At 41.9% G+C, this 25,266-nt stretch overlaps 4 protein-coding genes across 10 annotated transcripts in view; 1 reads left to right on the top strand and 3 right to left on the bottom strand.

Moving 5' to 3' along the window:
• The window catches only part of BCO2 (beta-carotene oxygenase 2), a 117,765-nt gene extending 116,094 nt beyond the window's left edge, over nucleotides 1-1,671 (bottom strand). Inside the window, exon 1 of the mRNA XM_032357340.1 lies at nucleotides 1,294-1,671. The gene's annotated coding sequence lies outside the window, so the exon portion shown is untranslated. The remainder of the gene's footprint in view (nucleotides 1-1,293) is intronic.
• Nucleotides 1,672-2,119: 448 nt separating this feature from the next.
• On the bottom strand, nucleotides 2,120-13,835 carry SDHD (succinate dehydrogenase complex subunit D). 2 transcript variants are annotated; one of them, XM_032359407.1, is made up of 4 exons: nucleotides 13,709-13,832; nucleotides 9,960-10,076; nucleotides 8,166-8,310; nucleotides 2,120-2,993 (listed from the first exon to the last, which is right to left on the bottom strand). In XM_032359407.1, the coding sequence occupies exons 1-4, from the start codon at nucleotides 13,758-13,760 to the stop codon at nucleotides 2,828-2,830; spliced, it is 480 nt and encodes a 159-aa protein (XP_032215298.1). In that variant the 5' UTR covers nucleotides 13,761-13,832; the 3' UTR covers nucleotides 2,120-2,827. The 2 variants fall into 2 exon arrangements, with proteins under 2 accessions (XP_032215298.1, XP_032215299.1); XM_032359408.1 differs by lacking the exon at nucleotides 8,166-8,310 and having other exon boundaries at nucleotides 2,784-2,993; nucleotides 13,709-13,835.
• A 68-nt stretch (nucleotides 13,836-13,903) lies between these two features.
• TIMM8B (translocase of inner mitochondrial membrane 8 homolog B) lies at nucleotides 13,904-16,102 on the top strand. Its single transcript, XM_032359411.1, has 2 exons — nucleotides 13,904-14,049; nucleotides 15,710-16,102. Exons 1-2 carry the CDS (start codon nucleotides 13,966-13,968, stop codon nucleotides 15,875-15,877), a joined length of 252 nt encoding a protein of 83 aa, XP_032215302.1. The 5' UTR covers nucleotides 13,904-13,965; the 3' UTR covers nucleotides 15,878-16,102.
• A 598-nt stretch (nucleotides 16,103-16,700) lies between these two features.
• Nucleotides 16,701-25,261, bottom strand: NKAPD1 (NKAP domain containing 1). Of its 6 annotated transcripts, none has more exons than XM_032359401.1 (7): nucleotides 25,169-25,261; nucleotides 24,592-24,621; nucleotides 23,893-23,969; nucleotides 22,778-22,878; nucleotides 20,680-20,829; nucleotides 19,336-19,389; nucleotides 16,701-18,696 (listed from the first exon to the last, which is right to left on the bottom strand). In XM_032359401.1, the coding sequence occupies exons 3-7, from the start codon at nucleotides 23,959-23,961 to the stop codon at nucleotides 18,189-18,191; spliced, it is 882 nt and encodes a 293-aa protein (XP_032215292.1). In that variant the 5' UTR covers nucleotides 23,962-23,969; nucleotides 24,592-24,621; nucleotides 25,169-25,261; the 3' UTR covers nucleotides 16,701-18,188. The 6 variants fall into 6 exon arrangements, with proteins under 6 accessions (XP_032215292.1, XP_032215290.1, XP_032215289.1 ...); XM_032359399.1 differs by having other exon boundaries at nucleotides 24,592-24,707; nucleotides 25,169-25,257; XM_032359398.1 differs by having other exon boundaries at nucleotides 24,592-24,720; nucleotides 25,169-25,255.
• Between the last annotated feature and the right edge of the window lie 5 nt (nucleotides 25,262-25,266).

Genomic DNA, 25,266 nt, shown 5'->3' with positions numbered 1-25,266 from the left:
CTTCAGTAACTCCCCACTGCCATCAAGACCATTTCAGTTAGTTATCATGGCTTGGAAGGTCCTTTATCATCAGTTCCCCCGTGCTGTAGTCACACCAAATGATGCGCCCTCTTCTGCTTCCTTGGCCACCTGTCAGCTCCTTTACCTTTCAGATACCAGGTCAAGACTCCTCCAGGAAACTTGCAAGCAAATTCTAACTGCACCTCTCGTTAGAACACTGCTGTGCTGACCTATTACTGCACTTACCAGTGTACTGCCATATACAGTATATAACTTAGCTGTTGTCCCAATGGGACCATGAATTCCTTTTAAGGGCAGAGGACTTCTCTCTTTACTCACAGTACCTGTCACAGTGCCAATTACATGAGGTACTTACTATCTGTCAGATGAAAGAATGTTTTTTCATTTCTACACCTTTAAAATTGAGTCCTACTTTCTGCTGCCACTAGAGTTCAGGCCCCTTCTTCCTTTATCCTCCTCCATGTCCTTCTGCTCTAGGTTACCAACCTTCCTCATGTCACCTAAATCCTCTCTAAAGCACAGTTCTAATCATGTATTGCTTAGCCTCAGAAACCTACTGCTGTTAGCGCCCACCTCGTGTCCCCTGCTGCCTCAGCAGCTCACAGCAACCCAGTGATTTCTCACAGTGACAGCTCCATACCGCCCTTGTTACAAAAACAACTGGGACCTGGAGCAGGCAGTACCCAACCAGCCTCCACTTGAACTTCTCAGTCCCCATCTAATGAAGCTTACTAGCATTAGACAGCTTTCCAGAACCAACTGTGGTCTGATGGTGCCGGCGACAGCTACAGGATCCCCATATTACCCAGTCCCTGCCCTCCCCATTTCAACTACATGGAAAACTCCACGTTACAGCAGTGGTCTCCTGGGGGCTGGGCGGGGGTCGGGGGAGAGAGAAACGATGCGAGGGGGGATCACTGTCTATAGAGAACTTTAAGCCAATAATAAAACTGACGAAAGGTCAGTCTTTTTATCTTCGTCACAAGCCAACAATCCAAAACAATGTCAGTTTTACTACTATTTTATTAGTAATTTAATTACATATGTTACTGTATTTCTCCCTGCCAAGGCACACTGGCCCACCACCACCACTCCTGGGTGAGCCACTGCTATTCCGGCATCACCCCCTTGGGAGCCGCTAACCACCCCGAAACAGAAATAATCACCTTTTCCTGAACACTTAATATCCATCTGAGTCTCCGACAAGGCCATAAGCACATTAAGGGGAGCTTATCTTTAGCCCCTACTACAGACATTCATGAACACACTTACCCTCCTAGCCAGCTCCCCTTCAACAGTCTGCCTCAGCTGCCCAGTAAGGTCTTCTGTGAGGGAAACACGCCAAGTCCCAGTTCCTCTACGCTGCTAGGAGAAACAAACCATCATGCCTTACACTCACCCTCAGATCAAACTAACTGCATCCAGAATGTAATTTAAATTCCAAAGGCTGGCATTTACAGAACATCATAATCTGGACCTCCTAATTCCTACTACAGTCGACCCTTAATGTGGGGGTTAGGGGAACCGACACCTCACACAGTCAAAAGTCGATGTGATGCCCCCAAAACTGAACTACTAATAGCCTACTAATGGAAAGCCCTACTGATAACATAATTAACATATATTTTTATGTTATATGATTGATATATTATATTCTTTAAGCTAGAGAAAAAATATTAAGAAAATCACAAAGAAAAAAAATACATTTATAGTACTGTACTTAAAAAAAAAAAATCCATTTATAAGTGGACCAGAGCAACTGTGTTGCTCAAGGGTCAAATGTATTTAATCTTTATACTCTTCTCATACCAAACTACTCATACTCAGTATATATTTGCCTATTACACATAAGTATTTTTTGTATTACAGTACTTTGTAATTTACCTAACTGCGGAGTCCTAGAAAGAAATTTAAACAGTCTTGTTTTATTGGTGTATATGCAACAGACACCAAGTTCTCCTGAATTAAAAGTAGGGACAGTTAATACAGAAAAGAGAATACATTTTTATTATATAGAATTTTATTTAAAAAAAAAAAAACCTTTATTCTCATAGAATACATTTTCACATTAGAGATTCCTACAATGGGAAAATAACAATTTATTACTTACAGTTTTATTTTTGTAGACAGATTATTTTAGGACAAGTAAAATAAACACATTTGAGGATTAATTCTTGGTTTAGAATCTACATTACTTTCTATGAGGGGACCTCTTCCCTACATGGAACTTCTCTATATAGAAGCTCTGTAGGCTCTTCTTTCCAGGATTTAAAAATTAATAATATAAAATATCAGTATTTCCTAATTTTAAAGTTTCCCTTGGACATGTAACCCTCAATAACTGGTATTGAATGAACAGAGAGGGAGATTTTCAAAAATTAAACACTAATTTTCTGCAAAGTCTTTACTTACGAATTAACAGGCTTTCCCTTTCTCCATCATTCCAGGACAAAAGACAAGTTTGATCAGGTATTGATAGTAATAAAGCTGAATTCCCTTTAAGAATTTGATATGCTAACAGGCAAAAGCTCATACATAATGGTTAGTTATGCTATGAGTTTTGTGAGAAGCTGGAAGACAACCCCACAAACTCAGAACAAGAAACCCAGTCTCCAAATTTCTGGAATACAATTCCTCTTGAACCTTTTTATCAAAGACTAATTTCTAAAAATAACCAGGTGATTAGAAGAGGTTTGTCTCACCAATGGACTTATCTGATATTTCCTCCTTATCGTGAGCTCAATGGCATGACAGAGCAGAGGCAAAGAGGTGTACAATCAATTCTCAAGGTATTAAGTCAAAAAGGTCAGAGCTTCCACAGCATGGCAACAGCTTTGCAGATGCCCACGTCATGATAGTTGAAATAACAAAGCCCAGCAAAGGTTAGAGCCGAGAGTGCCAAAACGCCTGCTTTGACAGCTTTCTGCAAAGCATCTCCTCCAACGTAGTCAGTAACCACTTGTCCAAGGCCCCTAAAAAAAAAAAAAAACACAAAAAACAGTGCAAAAGAAAAATCACAAGTCAGAAGACTATATGGCTAACCTGACTGCAAAAAACTGTCAGGTTCGACATACAACTCATAGTAACAGGAATCATAAACCAAAATGAAGGAACCAAGAGTCTCCTAATAATACAATAAAGACCTCTCTATTCTTTAGATTTAATTTTCCAGTTATTTGTATCAAAGATAGCAGTTAATTACCATTCTATTTACAAAATCCTGGGGTTTGGGTTTGTTTTTTTTTTAACTAAAACAAACGCTCAAGCGGCACCTGGGTAGCCAGTGCGCCATGTGACTCCTGAGTTCAGGCTCATGAGTCTGAGCCCCAAATTGGATGTAGAGATTACTAAAAAAAATAAACTTTAAAACAAATGCTCTACAGAGACTTTCATTAATTCAAAAAAAATCTGTGAAGCAGATACTGTGTATGAAAACCTGTTATAGAAGTTGAAAGAACAGCAAAGAGAGCATCCCTGCCCTTATGGAACAGATTCTAGTGAAGGAGGGGGAAAAAAGGTTATGTTTTTAAGTAGGGAGTAATCTAAGTAAGGTCCCTACTTAATAATAGCTTTATGAGATGTAATTCACATGCCATGGAATTAACCCTTTTAAGCGATCTCTAAAGCCAGTGTGGGGCTCAAAATCACAACCCTGAGATCAGGAGTCACACACTCCTCTGACTGAGCCAGCTGGTTGCCCACAATTAACCCTTTCAAAGTGGCTTTTATTTTTATTTTTTAAAGATTTTATTTATTTATTTTACAGAGAGAGATCACAAGTAGGCAGAGAGGCAGGCAGAGAGAGAGGAGGAAGCAGACTCCCTGCTGAGCAGAGAGCCCGACGTGGGACTCGATCCCAGGACCCTGAGATCATGACCTGAGCCCAAGGTGGCGGCTTAACCCACTGAGCCACCCAGGCGCCCCAAAGTGGCTTTTAGTATAAGCATGAAGTTGCACAACATCATCACTATTTAGTTCCAGAACATTTCATCACTCCCAAAAGAAACCCCCTATCCATTAGTCCCTTACTCAACTAGTTTTCTGTCTCTACAGACTTGCCTTCTCTACAGTTTAGAGAAATCATACAACATGTGGCCTTTTGTGTCAAGTTTCTTTCATTTCACATCTTCAAGGTTCACCCATGTTGTAGCAGGTATCAGTACTTCAACCTTTTGTGTGGCCAAATAATATTCCTTTGTAAGAATATGCTGTATTTTCTTAAGCTATTTATCAGCTGACAGACATTTGGATTGTTTCTACTTTTTGGTTATTATAACTATTCATCAGGAGATAGACATCTGGATTGTTTTCACTTTCTGGCTATTATAAACACTATGAATATTACTATGCAAATTCTCGTGTGAAGACATATATGTTCAATGCTGAGGGGTATACACCTAAAAGTGCAATCACTGAGTCATACGTACCTCTTTTTGTTAGAACTGCCTAATTTTTCCAAAGTGGCTATAACTTCTTACATTCCCACAAGAGACATATGAGGACTCCAACTTCTCAATATTCTTGAAACAATGTGTTATTGTCCCTATTTTTGATGACAGACATCCTAATGAGTGTGAAGTAGTATCTCATTTTGGTTTGGGTTTGGGGTTTTTTTGTTTGTTTTAGGGAGGGAGGGCGAGAGACTCTCAAGTAGGTTCCATGCCCAGCGCAGAGCCAGACTCAGGGCTGAACGCCACAACCCCAAGATCATAACCTGGGCCCAAATCAAGAGTTGGATGTTTAACCATATGAGCCATCTAGGCACCCACTGATTTGCATTTCTATAATAACAAATGACGTTGTGCATTTTTTCATGTGCTTATGAGCCATTTGTAAATCTTTAGATAAATGTAATTTTACCTTTAAAAAGTCACTGGCTATAGTATGGTAAATGGACAGTGCAGGAAGAAGGGGGGTGCAAAAACAGAAACAGAAAACCACTCAGGAGGCAAATAAAGTGCCTTGGCAAGTACTGGCTTAACCTAGGCTGGTGAGAGGGGAGATGGTGTGAAGTGACAACTGAGGCAAGCTATGTTTTTAGGAAAGAGCTAACAGAGCTGATGGACTAGATGTGAGATAAGACAAAAAGAAGTATCTAGAATAACTCAGAGGATTTTTTGGCTTGAGCAACTAGATTTTACTGAGTTAGGGAAGAATAGGAAAGGAGGTGGCTTTGAGGAAAAATCAAGTGAGATATGGGGGAAAGACTGATTCTGGGCCATGTTAAATTTGGGAGGACGATCAGACATCCAAGTGGACTGTGTTAGTTACACAAATGGAAATACAGGTCTGTAGATCAGGGAAAGAGGTCAGATATGAGCTCACCTCAGGAAATTAAGGGAAATTAAGAAAGCGAGACTGAGCCCAGGCAGAGCTTTATTATTCAGAGGTCAGACAAGAGGAGAAGCAGGCATGAGGGACTGAGAAGGTACAGCTAGTGGGGCAGAGGAAAGTAGCATCAAGGAAGTCAAATGGAAATTTTTTAAGGAAGGAATGATCAATTAAGTTGAATACTGCTTAGAGTTCAATTAACAGGAGGACGGAGGACAGCTGGATTTGGAAAAATAAAGGTTTTGGGGGGGATTTTGGTAAGAATGAGTTCAGTTATGTAGTTGGGATGAAAGTCCAATTAATGTGGGTTAAGAGAGACTGGATGCTGAGGAATTATAGAAAATTACAGGCAACTTTTTCAAGTCATGATGTGTGTGTGCGTATGTGTGTGACAGAGAGAGAGAAAGAGAGAGAGAGGGAGGGAGGGAGGGAGAAAAAAGGGAGAATTAGTAAGGTTAAGTGGAGGAGTATAAAATTAATGAAAAATAACAATACATTACTTTAAAATGACCTCTTATTCTGACTTTTCATTGATTTAGATGGATCTCCTGCCAAGAACTACGTATTAGAGAAATCTCACTATACTTGTGATCTACACATGCAACAGGAATCCTTTACTTTGAAAGGTCTACCTGGTTAAAGGATAATTCTCCAAGCCACCCTAGAAAAGTAGGTAAGCAAAAGCCCCTGTAACACTAGCTACAAAATCATTCTGACAAAGTCACTTAACCTCCCTGGGGTTCAGTTTCCACACCTGTAAAGTACAGGGTTGGTTAAGACATTCCCATGTCCTTTTAGCTCTAGCAATACAAAAATGCTTCCCTCACCCACAATATCATAACATCCTTGTAAAACAACATAAAATGAATCACTGAAATAACAACTGTTACTCGCAAACTTTTCAGAAGGTTCATTAACTTAGAAAAATCTAACAAACTACACTGGATAAAATAAACAGAAACTAGAAATTCATTCATTCAATAAATATTTACTTAGTGCTACGTGTCAGGTATTGTTCTAGGGACTAACGACACATGAGCAAACAAAAAGTCAAAAATCTCTTCTTTGAGGGACGCCTGGGTGGCTCAGTTGGTTGAGCAGCTGCCTTCGGCTCAGGTCATGATCCCAGCTTCCTAGGATCGAGTCCCACATCGGGCTCCTTGCTCGGCAGGGAGCCTGCTTCTCCCTCTGCCTCTACCTGCCATTCTGTCTGCCTGTGCTCCCTCTCTCTCCCTCTCTGACAAATAAATAAAATCTTTAAAAAAAAAATCTCTTCTTTGAGAAAGGGCAAGACTGCACTGTAGTGTCTAAGGACAAGTGGGTGATAAAACTACGATGAAATGCAAAGAAGTGATTAGTATAAAAATCAGGATAATGGTTCCCGGTAGGAGGACGCTGAGCAGTTATGACTGAGGCAGAACACAAGGAAGAAGCTTCTGCAGTTCTAGTTCTTGACCTGGGCAGTGTTATCCTTGTAATAATTCATTAAGCCATGGATTTCAGTCTCGGACTTCTTTGTATCTGTGCTTTCATTCTAACGAAGGGAGACAAGGAGTATAGAAAATAATAAATACATTATATAGTATATCAGAAGGTAATAAGCAATACTGAGAAAAATAAATTAAAATCGGGGAGAGAGATAAGGAATGCTGGGAAGAACACCGCAATTGAAATAAGTGGTTACAGGGACACCTGGGTGGCTCAATGGGTTAAGCCGATGCCTTCGGCTCAGGTCATGATCTCAGGGTCCTGGGATCAAGTCCCGCATCGGGCTCTCTGCTCAGCAGGGAGCTTGCTTCCCTCTTTCTCTCTGCCTGCCTCTCTGTCTACTTGTGATCTCTCTCTGTCAAATAAATAAATAAAATCTTTAAAAAAAAAAAAAAAAAAAGAAGTAAGTGGTTACAGAAGGCTTCATTGAGAAGGTGACATTTCAGATGTGAAGGAAATGAGGAATAAGCCAAGCGTGTAATTAGAAAAAGAGGCCAGAAGCAAGAGTAAAAGTAAAGTTCTGAGGCCTGGCATGTCCCTGGCATGTCTAAGAATAATCAAAGCCTGTGAAAATGCGGAAGAGAGTAGCTGGAGAATGAGGGAAGAAACAGGCCAAATTATGTTGGGTCTGTAGACCACTTTAAGAATTCTTAGTTTGATGGGGCGCCTGGGTGGCTCAGTGGGTTAAGCCTCTGCCTTCGGCTCAGGTCATGATCTCAGGGTCCTGGGATCGAGCCCCGCATCGGGCTCTCTGCTCAGAAGGGAGCCTGCTTCCTCCTCTCTCTCTGCCTGCCTCTCTGCCTACATGTAATCTGTCTGTCAAATAAATAAACAAAATCTTTAAAAAAAAAAAGAATTCTTAGTTTGAGGGAAGTTAAGAGACTACAAAATATTTTGAGGAGGATGTTTGACCTGACTTAATACTTTTAACAGGATCCCTGGGGCTGCTGCATCAGGAACAGACAGGAGGACCAGTTAGGGCACTACTATGGGAATCAAAGATGATGACCAGGTTTGGGGCATGAACAGTTAGAAGAATGGAAATGCCATGAACTCAGATGAACCCGAGTGCTGGAGAAGGAGATTTGGGGGAGAGCAAGAACTTAGTTTTATAACGTTATATTCAAAACGCCTATTAGCCACGGAAGTGAAGATACTGAATAGGCAGGTGGACACATAAATCAGGCATATAAATACCTTACATGTGTTTTTAAGTTATCTATAGGTCTGAATATCTCAACTTCTCCTTCATATGCAGTAATGAGACAAGCTCACAGCTAATAACTGACAGACAACATTGACACTGAAGGAACTGCTGTACTTGCCAGTGACTGTGGAGAGTGAGGGCCGCAGCCAGGGAGTAGTCCATCGCAGAGCCAGGATTCAAATAAGCAGCTGGAATTAGGCCCAGGAGCAAAACACTGACAACCCTCTCACCAGTCCAGTGGAGAGATGCAGCCTTAGAACCAGCTGCGGAAAGGAGGAACCAGACTAGTAAGAGTTGAACCGGAGAATCACACATCTCTCATATTCAGTATTTGCTACAAAATAACCCAGCTGACAGGACAGCAAACAGCATGCATATAAGACTTAGCTCTGAGCATAAAGAGAATAAGATAAAGAAGATACTTGAGAAAGATGCTACCTCCCTTCTTTGAAATTCCTTAACACAGGGTGCCTTGGTGCCTACACAGACTGATTAGAACACTGACTCACTTTGTCAACAGACAAAAAGATACTTCTGCAAAGTACCTTTGCAGAATCACCAATCTCGAACTTTAGTACAATGGACAGATACCTTATGAATACATGTTAATACCACCTGAGAAATTCCTTACAAAATTACTTGTATTTATACCTCTAATCTTTAGAATTAGAAGTAAGGTAATAAAAAAAATCCTTCGAGGGGTGCCTGGGTGGCTCAGTGGGTTAAGCCTCTGCCTTCAGCTCAGGTCATGATCCTAGGGTCCTGGGATCGAGCCCCGCATCGGGCTTTCTGCTCTGCAGGGAGCCTGCTTCCTCCTCTCTCTGCCTGCCTCTCTGCCTACTTGTGATCTCTATCTGTCAAATAAATAAATAAAATCTATTAAAAAAAAAAATCCTTCGAAAGCAAAATTAAGCCAGCCAATTCGAAAAGTTCTGATACAAACTTTTAGGATTATGATCCTTCTCCTGTCCCATTACTTATAAAGAGCCCAAAACAAATATGGAACACGAGAACTTCTTTTAAATAAGTGAAAAACAAAATGGGCATTACACATTTCTTGGGGAGCCTCTATCCTTTTTTGGTTACAGACCCCTTTGGGACTCCAATGGAAGGATGGAGATATTCTCCAGAAAAATGCACATGGACACACACAGTAAAAACTATGTTTACAACTTCTGGGCCTTTCCTTCAGTACACATACCCCAAAGTAATTTACTCCACTCTGCTAAATTTAACTGTACTTAGCAAAGGAATGGAGAAAGAAACAAAATCTTTTCAAAGATAAAAAATTCTAAAAAGCAGAAAAACTATGCTTGCCTAATTTCTCATAACTTAGATGCAACTAAATATAAGTTGTTGACTCAAGCATCAAGAGAAGTCTTTATCTCTGCAAAATACAGATCTTTCCAGAGTTTAAAACTGGAAATTAAGAGTTAACTCATTATTCACCTACAAATTTACTAAAATTCTGACCCCCCCCCAAAATGCTATGTAATTTTAATATTGACCTAAATAAAAATAAGCCAGTCAATTACAGCTACAAATATGTATGACTTTTTACATTATCTACTATTCCAAAATATTTGGAATATTGGGTCCTCTCCATCAGCTCAAAAAGTAAGATTACCTATACTGTACAGACTCTTTCTACAGAGCTACTTTCTTTAAAAAAAAAAAAAAAATTGAAATTTTAACAGGCTTAGATCAGACAGTTCTCTATGAGTATAAATGGCATCATTCAACCAGGCTGGTATTGTCTAATAAAGGTGCAGGCTAGGGAGGTCTTCATCTGACAGAGCTGGACATAAGAGTTCTGTTCCACAGATAGGAAATCCTGCCAAAGGCATGAAAATTTGCCCAGATGAAGAGGGCGAGAGCCCAAAAAGTAACAGCAATGAAAAAAAAAACATACAATAGTGGTTGGGTGACAGGTGAATATGCTGTGTTCTACACCATCCTGGGGCAGGCTGGTCCTGAAGAAATGCTGAGACCTGAGCCGGTCTGACCACGGGGATTCGGACAAACAGAGCTGAGGAAAGAGACATTAGGGAGGTCATAAACACTTCTCCTTTAACAGGCCTTTCCTTTTTTTTTTTTTTTTTTAAATTAACATATAATGTATTATTACCCCCAGGGGTACAGGTCTGTGAATCATCAGGCTTACACAATTCACAGCACTCACCATAGCACATACCCTCCCCAATGTCCATAACCCAACCACCCTCTCCCAAACCTCCTCCCCCAAGCAACCCTCATTTTGTTTTGTGAGATCAAGAGTCTCTTATGGTTTATCTCCCTCCAGATCCCATCTTGTTTCATTTTTTCCTTCCCTACCCCTCAAACCCCCGACTTTGCCTCTCAAATTCCTCCTATCAGGGAGATCATATTGATAATTGTATTTCTCTGATTGACTTAGTTAGCTCAGCATAATAACCTCTAGTTCCATCCACATTGTTGCAAATGGCAAGACTTCTTTTGATGGCTGCATTATATATATTGCCATATATATATATATATATATATATATATATATATATATCTCACATCATCTTTATCCATTCATCTTAACAGGCCTTTCTAATAACCATAAGCAAACTACTAGGGCCCAAATAGGGGATGACAGCTCATCTGCAAAATGAAAATAGTATCTCCCTAAGGTGCTATGAGGTCACACTAAGTTGCCCCCCGAAGATTAAAAAAATCAATGAACCACCTAAGTAAAAGGACTACACTTTTACTAATTTTATAAAGTATATTAAAGGGCGCCTGGGTGGCTCAGTGGGTTAAAGCCCCTGCCTTTGGCTCAGGTCATGATCCCGGGGTCCTGGGATCGAGCCCACATCAGGCTCTTTGCTCTTTGCTCTGCTTCCCTTCCTTTGTCTCTGCCTGCCTCCCTGCCTACTTGTGACCTCTGTCAAATAAATAAAAATCTATTTAAAAAGAAAGTATACTATAGCTCCTTCCTCTTTTCATGTGTTCATCTATTCATCCAACGAACATTCACTACATGTTAGAGTATGCTCTAGACTGGAGCAGGAGATAAAAAGACAGACTTTGTCCTCAAGGAATTCAGTCTAGGTTGGGAAGAACATCTATTACCATCTTCCTTTTCAAGATCAGTTTCTCGACATGTACTTTTTTGGGGGAGTGGGGAGGGCAGAGGGAGGAGAGAAAGAATCTTAAACAGGTTTCGCACCCAGCACAAGCCCAACATGGGGCTGGATCTCATATCCCTGAGATCATGACTCAAGCCAAATCAAGAGTTGGACACTTAGATGACTGAGCCACTCGGACGCCCCTCTTGAACTCATCCGTTTCCATCCCCCTTTAGATTCTATCTCTTGGTTAAAAAATAGACCTAAGTTCACACAACTTCACCACTTACTAGCTGTGAGGTGATGAGCAATTAAGTTAAACAGGCTCTCTAAGCCTCAATGTCCTCATCTGCAAGATGAAAATAGTAGCACTTACTTCATAATACTTTGTTGAAAATTAAAATATTTGGGGTGCCTGGGTGGCTCAGTGGGTTAAGCCTCTGCCTTCAGCTCAGGTCATGATCTCAGAGTCCTGGGATTGAGCCCCACATTGGGCTCTCTGCTCGGTACGGAGCCTGCTTCCTCCTCTCTCTCTCTGCCTGCCTCTCTGCCTACTTGTGATCTCTCTCTCTGTCCAATAAATATATAAAATCTTAAAAAAAAAAAAAAAAAAGAAAATTAAAATACTCAAGGTGCTCACCATAATTCCCAAAATGTCATAAATACTCAATAGAGGGTAACTTCTCTCCTGTGTCTTTCACCTCTCCTTCCTTCCTGTCGGCCATTTCCCACTCACTGATGTAATTTATGTGACCCTTCCCTTGACCCTGTGTCCTCTAATGCCATGCCCTCTTCCCCTGCTCCCTTTCTTCTCTTTCCAACTATGCTTCTTTAAAGTGTTGTCTAAATTACCTCCACTTCCTCACTTCCCTATCATTCTTCAACTCTGAAACTCATTTTATCTGCACTACAACTGCTTTGTTAAGTTGCCAATGGTCTCCGTGTGGTCACATCCAACAATTACTGTTCAGTCTTCATGTTATTGGGCCTTTCCTCTCTTCTTTTCTGATGAACTCCCTTCTAGTCCCCCTTTTGATCCTGACATCCTATATGAGTCTCCTCCTGCATCCACTCTTACATGTTTCCCCAATGTTCTATCATCTGCCCACTGCTCTCCTCACGTCCTAAGCCCACCCTTGGCCATTCTGACCACCCAGCTTATACTATCTGTAAGCCGATGACGCCTCATTCTCTACCTGCAGCCCTTCTATGTCTCCAGTGTTTCAGAAGTTTAAGTGCCTGCTGGACCTCTCTCCTGAGATACTCTATATGGTCCTCACACTGACCAAGCCAAAAACTAAAACCATCCTTCAACTCACTCCTTCTAGCAAACCTGTCTTCCATTTGTATGTTCCCCACTTTATTTAATGACATCCCAGCTACTCTTTACCTAAAAATCTATAAGTCATATAAAACCACCCCACATCCCCCAATTGTCAATCACCAGCTCATACTGATATATCTCCCTAACATTTCTTGAGACAGTCTGCTCTTTTTTGTACCATTTCCCAAGGTCAGGACCTCACAGTCCTTGCCTGCACTACTACAACAATGTCCTATCTCATCTTCCTGACTTGTGTCTTAGCCCACTGCCATCTCCTATGATGGCCATGTACCACAGTGTTACCCAAGGGGCCAATAGAAACTATGTCAAATCTTTCAATGGTGCCCTTTACATCAGGTAAACCCATACTCCTTACCAAGGAAAGTTCTTCCTTGATTTGATTCCAGTTCACCTTTCCAGATTCAGCTCTCATTCCTAACCTTGAGCTTCATGCTCTAATCATATCTAGTTTCTCTCCTACCTGGCAGTTCCTACACCTTCGTCATCACTTTTGCTTATCCCAGTAGTTCCCTAACCCCTGTGGCCTTCCTTAACCCCAAGACACACATACCTCCTCAGGAACCAAAACAGGGCAATTCTTTAAAAACAGAGAGCTAAGTATGTTCCTCCTCTGAAGTGGCATAGCAATACATGTGCAGCGCAAGACTTTTTGCTTTATGTTCGATTATGATTACCTGTGTTTCCCTATAAAAAGGAAAACTCTTCGAGGGCAAGAACTGTTATACAAACATGTATCCCATTCCTACCACGGTGCCTTGTTTAACACAAATGTCCAGTTCAATGATTACTGAAATGATTTCCAGAACCCCCTCTCCAACTCCAGGGTAAACGGGCAAGGCCAGACACTGAGGTTCAGAGCCTAACCCCACCCCGATGCGGGGTGGGCGCATTCTAAGGACAGTGAATGGGGAAAAATCAAAACAGAACAAAAAAAGAACTCTTAAGAACAGCCTCAGTAGAACTGTAACTTCCAGGAGCTCTTTTTCAGATTACCCTATCCCCGTGTCGGCCCGGAGCGGGGCAGATACGTGCTCGGGAGGACATCTGGGCGCGGAGAGACTGCGGTTATCGCTGTGGTGTAGACCCGGGCCAGATCCGCCAACCGGACGGTGAAGGAATTCCCTGCTCAAAAGGCCTCACCACCCGCAAACAAATCCTCGCCGCACTCCCTTCCCCGGCTGAAGGTTGCCCTAAGAACCTCCCGCTGCCAGGACGCCTCACCTCGGCCTCCTTGGGCACCGCACAGGACACCCAGCCTCCACAGACTCGCCATCGCTATCCTGAAGCCTCAAGGTCACCCAGGAACCCGGAAGCAGTCCCTCGACAAGTTCCCACCCGGTTACGACACCGGAAAACAGGGAGAAGGAAAATGCTGGGTGAACCGGAAGTCGGGTGCCGACGCGCGCCCACCGCACATGCGCGCACACGCCGCACATGCGCGCACACGCTCATCAGACGGCCGCGGCTGGAGGCGGACGATGGCGGAGCTGGGTGAGGCGGACGAAGCCGAGTTGCAGCGCCTGGTGGCGGCGGAACAACAGAAGGCGCAGTTCACTGCCCAGGTGCGGGGTCAAGGACCAGGGGGAATAGACAGGAGGGTGAGGTACAAGTTGAGTTTTCAGACTTTTTACTCAGCCGGTGAAGTGACAGCCGCTAGGAAAAGACGAGCAGAGCTCTGCGACCTCACCACGGGTGGACTGCCCTGCGCTCGCTCCTGCCGCGCCGGGTTCTTCACGAACAGGCTCCAGCCTCTGGGGACCAGTCGTGCTCGGGCGCCCGCTGGGCACACCCAGCGTGGGGAAAGAGAAAACGTAAAGCAGAGAAGAAAGGTTCGGGCGAGGCAAGGGCACCGGAGCCCGGTTGGGCGGCGAGCGCTCTGGGCTTGGCCTTCGTAAGATCTGGGTGCTGATCCTGCCTCGCCCTTTACAGGCTGCCTGTGGGTTTTGGTTCTGCAGTCATCTGCTGCCTCGCTGGACGTAGAGGTCACATGCGATCATGTATTTGAAAACGACAAAGCAGTGGAACGTTCATGGAGGTGGGTGGGCTCTGAAGTAGTTTGGACTGTGGGTTAGAACAAGTGTATGGGAGCCGTTTCGGCATGGTTCGAAACCCGGTGTGGACCCTGACTAGCCGCAGCACCACTAGCAGCGTGGCTAGTTGCTTCACCACGCCTCAGATGGAGGTAGTTGTAAAGTACTGGCTGACTGCTTAGCACTCAGTCTCAAAAGGAAGCCCTCAGTAAATGGTCCCCACCCCTCCCCCCACGCCTTGTGAGGAGGCGGGGACGGTATTCGCGCACCAATGTACCTCTGTGTGCCTTTTTATGGAGAGTGGATCCATGACCGTCAGTGGATTCACGAATGTGTCCATGACCCCAAAAAACTTGAGAACTTAAGAGCTAGTTTGTAAGGCATAGGTTTGGAATGACAGGAGAGCAGTGGTTTGGGGAAAATTAATTGGTACCATACTTTCCCGCTTACACTGGTGCAACTTGGAAATATAAAAGATACTAACCCTGCCTGAAAATCTGCAGTCTGATTAAGGACTTAACACAATCGGAAAAAATAGACAAGGGCCTCCAAGGAGGTTAAAAACTAGAAGTATTTTGAAGAATGGGAAAATTCTTTAGGTAGGGCCTTCCAGGAATACTAAGTCACATTGAGTATGCTGTGTGTGTACTTCACGGAAGCTTAACAGGTTGGTGGTTAAATAACGGGCTACCCTGAGTAGGTAAAAGAGGAATTGTGCATGAAGCACGGGGGGACTTGATGGAAAGTTATTTTTAATTACTAACGAGGAGAAAAATAGAAACGGAGAGGATTAAAGATTACTGCAGTGTAAGAACAAGGGTCTGGGCCATACTGATGACAAATTAGGAAGTGAGGAAGAGGAGAGCCCAGGATTTGTTGATTTAAAGAATGAGGTGAGGGGCGCCTAGTTGGCTCAGTGGGTTAAACCTCTGCCTTCGGCTTAGGTCATGATCTCGGGGTCCTGGGTCCGAGTCCCACATTGGTTCCCTGTTCCGCAGGGAGCCTACTTCCTCCTCTCTCTCTCTGCCTGCCTCTCTTGTCTACTTGTGATCTCTATCTGTCAAATAAATAAATAAAACCTTAAAAAAACAAAAAATGAGGTGAAAGAAAATGAGAAAAACAGGAAGGAAATAAAGTTGGCAGTTAGGCCTATATGCAGACAGCAATGATTACTAATTTTCTTTCCTCTTAGGTACATCACTTCATGGAGCTATGCTGGGATAAATGTGTGGAGAAGCCAGGGAATCGCCTAGACTCTCGCACTGAAAATTGTCTCTCTAGCTGTGTGGACCGCTTCATTGACACTACTCTTGCCATCACCAGTCGGTTTGCCCAAATTGTACAGAAAGGAGGGCAGTAGGCCGTCCCCTGGGAGACTGGCCTTAGAAGCAAAGGACTTGTTAAGCAGATTGAAGGGCCAGTGGGGGAAGATCGTCAGCCTGTTGTCAAGTGAACTTGAGGCTGTTACCAAGCCTATTGGTGCTAAAAAGTAACAGATCAAATGTTCAAAAAGTGAAATTTATTTATTTGGAATTCAGAAATTCCATGTTTTATCACAATTACTCAATAAATGTGAATTTTCCAACTTTTTTTTTTTCTTAATCCCATTTTAGGATTTAATATAGAGATCTCTGATTGGCAGGAACACTAGAAATATGTTCCAAGACCAGTAGTGCAAATGAGAGATCTTGGGTTTTGAAGGGCCATCCTAAGCCATATTTAAGGGGGCTAGAAGAAGCATCAAAGACAGCCCAAGGTATAGAAGTGAAATTGGGGTTGAGAAAGGTGAAGAACAGAAAACAGGTTTATTGCTTATACATGACCAAGGAAAAGTAAACACAGCAAAAAACAAAACAGGCAAGATGTGTATTCTTGGGAAAGAAATAGGCCTGCTAGTATGGGAAGAAGGGAAGGTCAAGACTGAAGTAGAATCAACAATCTGGAGATGCCTTGTTCCACTGGCCCATCTTCCTGAGTCTGTGCTAGAATCAGTACTTTTATAGCACAGAAACAATGCTTAAAAAAAAAAAAAGTGCTGAAAACTCCTTCCAACAAAGATTTCACCTATTCCAGGAACAAAGTAATTTGTCTTTAGGTTAAGAGGTAGTAATTACAGACTGTTTTCCCTCCTGGGGCCCCTACTAATCCCAAAGGTAAAAATATACACCATGGAACATTGACAATTGATTACCAAAGTATTAGTATTTCAAGTAAATATCCCCAAAGGTAGCACCTGCATATAATCAAGGGATAGGGAACCTCTAGCCAACCATGTATTTTATGACCAAACATTTTATTAGACATCTGTTCTGTAAAGAGAACAAATTTAGTAGTTAGAACTGTAAAATATTACCACCTCATGGAATGTTGTTAGTTATATTCTATTGCTGGTGTCTTACACTGTCATGCTACCATGAAGTATTTCTGTATTATTCATGGGGAAAGTAAGGCCAGGGAGGTTAACTTACCTTTTCCAGACCTCATAACTAATTAGAGGCAGAACCAAGACCAAAATTCTGAGTTTTCAAGCTTTCTACTCAGCCCATGAAATGACAACCAGGAAAAGCAGTATGTCACTTGATATTCTGTCATAATGAAAAAATTCACTTGTGTTCTGCCAGCCTTTTTTCAGTGCTATTTTGGTTTCTTAAGAATTAACAGTAGGGATCACAGTATATAGCAAAGGGAAATAATACAGTCTCTGTTTGGTGCTTTAATTGGAAGGCAGACTGGGAAGAAGTGGGTACATCCCTGAGAAGCCTGTTTTATTTTGGAACTGATTCAACCTAGTTTCAGGGAAAATCTAAAGTTCATTAATAGATTTAGAAATTAACAAGGAAGATAATATAGCAGTTGCTACCCTGAATCCTGTTCAGAGCACCACTAGACAGCATGACTAATTCCTAATTTTATCCCATTTGGTTGAGGACTCACCCAAAACAACTGAAGAATTAATTTTGAACACAAGTCCATTAGGCAATATACCACAATGGAAATAGAAAACCATTTACTAAACCAATAACCATGTTTAGGGGTATACTGAATGTAGCCACAGACCCTGTCCAGCAGGGAAATTTGATGGAAAACCCTAGTCTCATAACAGCTGCCTAGGGATATAATCATAAAGGAAAAATGTTTTGCTCTTATACTCATTTTCTCATTAAATAAAAGACCACATCTATGGGGCCAAAATACAGAAAGATCAAAGCACCAAGGCTGAAGACAATAAAAGTTGTGGCACCTGCTATATAAACAGAGAACACGATGTTCCAACATTCTACACAGCACCAATTCCAATCCACTTGATACCAGCCCTTGCTTTCCCCAAATTCAGCATCCCAACTGGTGTACCCAGGTCGTTATTGGGATTCAGCTTTCTGGGTCCTTTAATTTGCTGTATATGCACTCTACCCTAAATGTGATTAATTGCAAAAAATAATCTCTTCAAGAAAACTTCATAATAAAATACCAGATTCCCTATTAACAATCAGAGGATCAAGTTTAACAGGCCAAAACAGAAGACAAGAAGTCTGTCAGAACGTAGATAGATGGCACAGGATAGCTCTGACATCAGGGTCCTTGTGCTGGGCAAGAGAGTCACTGGCAAAACCCAAGGTGGCAGAGCTGTAAGTAACCAGTCAGATGGGAAATGGATTAGCTCTCCTCCTCATTTAGTCATCCTCTGAACTCTCTGCAGACCGTTCATCTGTAGCCACTTTCCAATTTGTGCGTTTGTTTGTCCTCTCCTGTATTTCGTTGTTAACTATAGGGATATGGACTTCTTTCTCTCTCCTTTTTCTTTTGGTTTTCTTAGTGTCTCTTTCCTCACCTTCCTCAGAACTGCTGGATGCAGAATCATCCGACTGGGAAGTGTCACTTTCTGCATCCAAGAATAAAGCAGATTTTTTGAGGGACTTTTTCCTGGATTTTTTCTTGCGCTTATGCGGTTGTTTCCTTTTCCTGGTACTAGAAGCCCCAGTTTCTTCCGAGAACTCGCTTGAGGAATCTGCTGTTATATCTGTGGCTTCTTTTTTGCTTTTCTTCTGTTTTTTGTGTGACTTTTTTTTCTGCTTTTTTTTGTGAGATTTCTTTGACTTCTTGTGTTTGTGAGACTCGTGGGTAGATGGTTTTCCTTGGGGAGATGTTTTTTTTCCATTGGTGATATCCTGCTGATCACTACTAATAAAAAAGAGAAACTGCTTTACTATAGAAAATAAAAAGTGTATTTATATTTCAGTATTCTGCATTCTAGAAAGAAAGTTGGGGTTAGGGGCACCTGAGTGGTTTGGTCGGTTAAGCATCTGCCTTCAGCTCAGGTCATGAGCTGGGACCTGAGTGGGACTGAGCCACACATCAGGCTCCCGCTCAGCAGGAAGTCAGCTTCTACCTCTGCCCCTCCCCCTGCTCATGCTTGCTCTCAAATACATAAACAAATCTTAAGAAAAAAAGTTGGGGTTAACATCTGAATTTTAACTAAAAGTTCTGACATAGGGTTACTATGAGACTTTTATCACTCTCAAGAGTTTTGTTTCCTCATCTTGTTTTCTTAAAATGAAGACAAGAATTCTAATCTGCCAAACTGAGTTACTGCACGGAAAACTATTAAAAACCTAAATGCTATATATAAATGCAGAACGTCAATTAGGAAAAGGCAAAATACCAGTTATCTCCCGAATAAATTGCCTCTTGATTCTAGTTACATTGTAATGGCAAATGTTATCTCCTTTGTAAAATTAGGAACCCAATTTATAGTTGAGACTTGAAATTAATCTTATAGCTTCTAGCTTTTTTTTTTTCCACTAAGCCTATTTGTCTTACCTGTCTGTTTCAAATTCTTCAGGGTATAACTCTTTATAACCACTGTGACCCCATCTGTAAGATGACATATTTCATTACATGTATTACTAAAGCAATGCATATATTTTTGAAAATTTAAAGAAAATTAGACTTAGTGCGTGCAGACACAGACATGCACACAGAGCAAAGAAAATAAAGATAAGGCAGAGCCAACCCCACCTTCAAGCTCAGTAACTTACTTGGCTACATTTTCTGTACTGCATGTTATCATTTCAGACACAAAGCATTCTTTTGTCCACTTGTAAGAGACTTGCCATTTTTAAGAAACACTAAGGAACTCTTCTACTCTGCTCTTTACCTGTGAAGTACTTCTCCAAAACTAACTTGTAACAATGCTGTCTACAATGCGATGTGTTTTACATAGCAATTTTATTGAGGTATAATTCTGATACCATGAAATTCACCATTTTAAACTGTACAATTAAGTTGCTTTCAGTACACAGAGTTGTGCAACCATCACCACTATCTAATTTCAGAACATTTTCATCACCCAAAAAGGAACTCCATCCCTTAGCAGTCACTCTCCATTCCTCCCTCTCCTGTAGCCCATGGCAACCACGAATCTAATTTCTGTCTCTATGGATTTGCTTATTCTGGACATATCATATAAATAGAATCGTAATAAGTGGTGCTTTGTGTCTGGCTTTTTTCACCTATTTCCAAGGCTCACCCATGTGGCAGCACTTATCAGTACTTTATTCCTTTCTGCTCAAATAACATTCCATTAGTACCCCCCCACTCCCTTATCTGCAGTTTTGCTTTCTGGAAGCAGATCACACTCCTCCGGCCACACTGTCAGAGGTCAGGAGTTGCCTAATGCTACATCAAAATGCCTACCTCATTCACCTCACTTCATCTCATCACGTAGGCATTTTATCATCTCACATCCTCACAAGAGTACAGTAGAAATAAAATATTTGAGATATGACATTCACATAGATTTTATTTTATTTTATAAAAAAATCTATTTTTAGTTAATGTTACTCTCTTAGTGTTCCCAATTTAGAAATCAAACTTTATTATAGGTTATGTTGGTACAGAAAAAAAAAACAGTATTCATTACTATTCACAGATTTAGGCAACCACTGGGGGTCCTGGAATGTATCCCCCATGGATAAGGGGGGACTACCACATTTTGTTTATCCATTCATCAGTTGATAGACACTTGGATTTCTACTTTCTGGCCATTATGATAATTATGTTATGAACATTTATGTGCTAAGTTTTTGTATAGATAATTAATTTTTAAAAGTACACATTCTCAGACCAAATAGTATTAATGGTCACATGAATTTTGTCACAAACCTGTCTGGCATATTAGCTTCATAATCATACAACTTCTTATTCCAGGATTTAGCCTTCAGAAAATCATCTTCCAGTGCCCCAGAAATTTCATTCTTTGGCCTCCAATAGTCTCTTTGACTTTCTTCATCAAAACCATCACTACGCATCCGGCTATAAGGAAAAACAGAAGAACTTTTATATTTAGAAGCAATCTGTGAGGTTCCTTTATGGATGTCATGCACAAAACCCACTGAACAAGCTAAGAGGAAAACAAAATCACTGATTCAGTGTTAAAAAAAAAAAATGTAAAAAACCATGATCTGTTCCTCGCTATAAGTCTGTATAGCTGTCCAGTGAAAATCTGACCATCACCACCCATCCTACTGCAGAATAAAGACAAAATAACTTATGGACTGTGGCATGCTACAGCTCACTTACTAATTCTCAAGTAGGAGGACACAGAAAGAGGGAAGTAGAGCATAATCACAGGTGGGGACATTTCAAACTACCCTAGAAATATACTCCCTTCCTTAAAAACCAGCAACTTGCTATAGTGAGGTCATAGTAATAGTAGGAGCAAGGCCTAACCCATGAGTAGGCTAGGGTAGAAAAATAGTTGAGAACCACCCTGTGCTTACAAGGTCCGCTAACAAGTCACTAAGCACGCTAATCAGTTATCAAAAATGTTTAAAGGCCTCCTATGTGCTGGACACCATTCTAGCTGCAGGGGATGAGACAATCAGAATCCCTGCCCCGTAAGAGATTATGTTTTAAAGATTTATTAGACCATGACAGATATCAATAATTCACTCTAAAAACAACATTTTGGGGATACCTGGGCAGCTCAGTTGTTAAGTGTCTGTCTTTGGCTCAAGTCATGATCTCAGGGTCCTGGGATCAAGCCCCAAATCGGGCTCCCTGCTCAGCGGGAAGCCTGCTTCTCCCTTTCCCACTCCCCAGTTTGTGTTCCCTCCCTTGCTGTCTCTCTCTCTATCAAATAAATACATAAAATCTTTAAAAATAAATAAATTAAAATAAAAACAATATTTTGTCCCTGAAAATGTGGCTTGGAATTGAACAACCAATAGAAGACAAATTATCATCTGCACTAACTTTACATCTAAATCCTCAAAGGACCATCTTCAGCAAGAAAATGACTACAAAGATATTTATTGTTATATTGAGACTCTGCCTTCTTTACCTCGGATACCCTGAATACTTTCTTGTCTAAAGCCCTTCACATATACAGTCAACCGCACTCCAAAGCCCGAGTACTACACAGGCACATTCATTCACTCTACATATCTATTAACTGCTCCCCTGGGTGACTTTAGAAATCAGCATTATTACTACAGTCATTTCTCATACACACAGCTCTACACTAACAGGTATATGAAGCCCGAGAAATATTCTCAATACTCAGATATTCCTATACCTCCACAAACAAGACAATTAAGCCTGCATTATCCTGCATATTCACACTGAATTATTAAAAAGGTACTCTAAAAGCAGTGTGACTTGGTGAACACAGGAAATAGAAGGGGTAAAGAAAAGACTGAGAATCAAAGACTAATAGGGGAAAGGAGTAAATGATAGCTAAGTGACCATAAGACAGCAACAGAGAATCTTAAAAGCCACCAGACAAGGTCAGAATACACAGAATCCTTAACTTTTAAAGTTATTCAAGGTAGAATTTTTAAATTCCCCGTTGCAAATAAATGATAAGAGTTAAACCATATGTATCATAGCCATTACCTTTATGCTTAGGTCTAGATTTATGAAAGAAGATTTAAAGATTCACAGAACTGAACTCATCTCTCGTTAGCATACTAAAATGCTTTCGAATGAAACCTGATGGTTCTGAACAGGATCTGAATTATTTTGGTTTTTTGTTTCTTTTTTTAAGATTTTATTTATTTATTTGACAGACAGAGATCACAAGTAGGCAGTGAGGCAGGCAGAGAGAAAGGAGGAAGCAGGCTCCCCGCTGCAGAGAGCCCGATGCGGGACTCGATCCCAGGATCCTGGGATCATGACCAGAGCCGAAGGCAGAGGCCTTAACCCACTGAGCAACCCAGGCGCCCCTGAATTATTCTGGTTCTTAGAGCTCCAACTTCACCTTGAACTACTGGGTAACATTTTCCTTTTGGTCCCCCGGTAAGCATCTTCCATCTGTTTCTCCAGTTCTCTTATCTTCCACATATCTGATTCCTCCTGAATCTAGATTTTTTAAAAGAAAAGAAATATAATTACTAAAAAAACAGTATTTTATATAAAAAAAAAAAGTAACTGACAATACACTCTGCATTAATTATTGTATTACAGAATGGGTTATAATCAGGAATCTGGGGAACAAATTCAGGATTCTTTAGAGTAGCTCAACAATGCAACCCAGTGAATCTCAAGTATGTAGAATTCTGGAGCAACAGGAGAACTTTTTAACCCTGCGGAGACTCACTTATCACCTTATTAACTTTGCAACTATGCTGCAATTATCAAATGATAACCCTTTATGTTTAGTCACCAAATCCTTTGGATTTTATCTCCGAAATTCCTCATCTTCATCCCTACTGTCATTGTTCTCACATGAACTCATCATCTCTCACCTGGAGCACTGCAACTGCCTGAACGGTATCTCTACTGTTTCACTCCATCTGCTCTCTCCTCCCCTACCCAGCTAACAAATCATCTTTCTACAATACAAATATAATCTTGTCACACCCTGCTTAAAAACATTTGATAGCTTCTCTACTATTTAGAGGAAAAGTCTAATCTCCAAGCATCACAATCCAATTCTAATTTACCACCTGAGCCTCACCTTCTCTCACTACCCACCCCCCCACACAACATTCCCTCCTTTCCAGACACACACACTTTCTTGCCACACCCCAAGTGCTTCGTGCTCTTCTTTGTTGCCATATGAGTACATGACGTTCTGTCTAGAATGATCTTTTACACCTGGTAAATTTGAACCTGTTCATCAAGAACTAGTTCAAATAAAGCAGCTCAAACATCCCTCATTCTGTGAACCCTTTCCTAATTTCCCAAGGCCAATTTCACTGTTCCTTCCTCAGGGCACGGAAGCACCTTATATATGTCTCTATGATAGGACTTACCAAATTGATTGTAATTATCTGTTTTGTTCAGCTTTGTATCTCCAAACTACCAAAATCATGCATGGCACACTGTATGACTCCAATGAATGTTGAGGAATAACTAGATTGTTCCTCTCACCTTATTGTGAGCATCTGTATGCCGGATGACATTCCTCAGGAGGACTTTTCCCAATGGAACACGGGACATTCTTCAATCTGAAGTGAATCAATAAATAACATTTAATAACAATAATTTCCTTTCTTACCTTATCTTTTATTACAGTGTTACAAAGAAGCATGAGGTAAAGGAAAGATCACTGAACAAGAAGTCAGAGGTCCTGAAGGGTAGTTTTCCCTTCACCATTAAAAGAGGGAAACGCCTGGTTACCCTAATGTGCAGATGAATGCACAGTGACATGGTGGGCATCCAAATTCTTTCAAACTGCACAGAATTAAATGCCTTCAAGAGCACCCTTTTATTTAATCCTCAAAACAACCCCCATGTTTTATATGAGGCAAGTATCTTCATTTCTGTTTTGTAGATGAAATTCCCTTAAGCCATAACTTGCCACAGACCAGACAGCCCAAGGCAAACAAGATCTGCATTAGGGATCAAGTTTCGAACCTCAAAATTAGTTTGTGATGGAGCAAATACCTAGATCTGACAATGTCAGGACCACAAATGTCAACATTTGACATCAAATGCAGAGACGCCCTCAATATCTCCATTCAGGGGAATTCTTTCTATTTTGTACAGAAGCCTCCAAAAAACAGATGACAAGGATATTCAGTGTGTAGCCAGCAGCTGTTTTGTGCGACCACCCCACCGCTCACTCACCCCTCGATCCTGAGGAAATCAGGCATCTTGCTAGTGTGAGACGAAGAACCACTCCATTACAAGATCTCCTCCGACCCAGGAAGCCAAGGAGTCAGGGCTCAAAGGCAGCTCTGCAGCTTCACCCGAGTCCTTCATGAAAATGCAGCCTTCCCACCGGTTATTCTGCCCTCACCCGTGGCCCAGGCCACGGCTGCCTTTCCCCCAGCCCGCACCGACAGGAAGATCTCTTTTCGGACCGAGGCCGGAGGCTGCGCCAGCGCGGAATCCGAACGGCCGGCTTAAGGGGGGCATGCCCCGTTCACGCTCCTCTGGGACGGACCCCGGGGTTGGGCTTCGCTCTCTCGAAAGGATGGGGACGGTCCGGACGGGTACAACCTTCGACTGGGCCCAAGAGACACCCAGAGTGCCCGAAAGGGGAGTGGGGGTGGGGGGGTGGGGTTGAGGCTTCCAAGTGGAAGACGGAGAAAACACCCCAGTCTCTGTCACCGGGATCCCTGCCCCCCAGCGGCCACAGAGCTCCCGGTAACCTTCCCTCCAAACGCCCTCCCCATACAAACACACACAAACACACCCATACCGTGCGCCGCAGCTTCGCGTGGCGGGGATTTGGGGGGAGGAATCGGTCTGGGAGACAAGGGAGCGGGCTTCCCTTTCAGGCCGGAAGTCGTGCTCGGG

Source organism: Mustela erminea, chromosome 9 (assembly GCF_009829155.1).
Source record: "Mustela erminea isolate mMusErm1 chromosome 9, mMusErm1.Pri, whole genome shotgun sequence".
NCBI lineage: Eukaryota > Metazoa > Chordata > Mammalia > Carnivora > Mustelidae > Mustela > Mustela erminea.
Note: the sequence above shows the minus strand (reverse complement) of the source record. Positions and strands in the feature narration are given on the sequence as shown.

Coding starts and splice junctions, on each gene's coding strand:
- SDHD (XM_032359407.1), bottom strand. CDS start 13,760: ATGGCGAGTCTGTGGAGGCTGGGTGTCCTGTGCGGTGCCCAAGGAGGC. Junction 10,077..13,708: donor CGGTGCCCAAGGAGGCCGAG/GTGAGGCGTCCT, acceptor CTCTTTCCTCAG/CTCTGTTTGTCCGAATCCCC. Junction 2,994..8,165: donor CTCACTCTCCACAGTCACTG/GCAAGTACAGCA, acceptor TTTTTTTTTTAG/GGGCCTTGGACAAGTGGTTA.
- TIMM8B (XM_032359411.1), top strand. CDS start 13,966: ATGGCGGAGCTGGGTGAGGCGGACGAAGCCGAGTTGCAGCGCCTGGTG. Junction 14,050..15,709: donor AGGCGCAGTTCACTGCCCAG/GTGCGGGGTCAA, acceptor CTTTCCTCTTAG/GTACATCACTTCATGGAGCT.
- NKAPD1 (XM_032359401.1), bottom strand. CDS start 23,961: ATGTCCCGTGTTCCATTGGGAAAAGTCCTCCTGAGGAATGTCATCCGG. Junction 20,830..22,777: donor ATGTTACCCAGTAGTTCAAG/GTGAAGTTGGAG, acceptor TTTTCCTTATAG/CCGGATGCGTAGTGATGGTT. Junction 18,697..19,335: donor GAAGAATTTGAAACAGACAG/GTAAGACAAATA, acceptor CTTTTTTATTAG/TAGTGATCAGCAGGATATCA.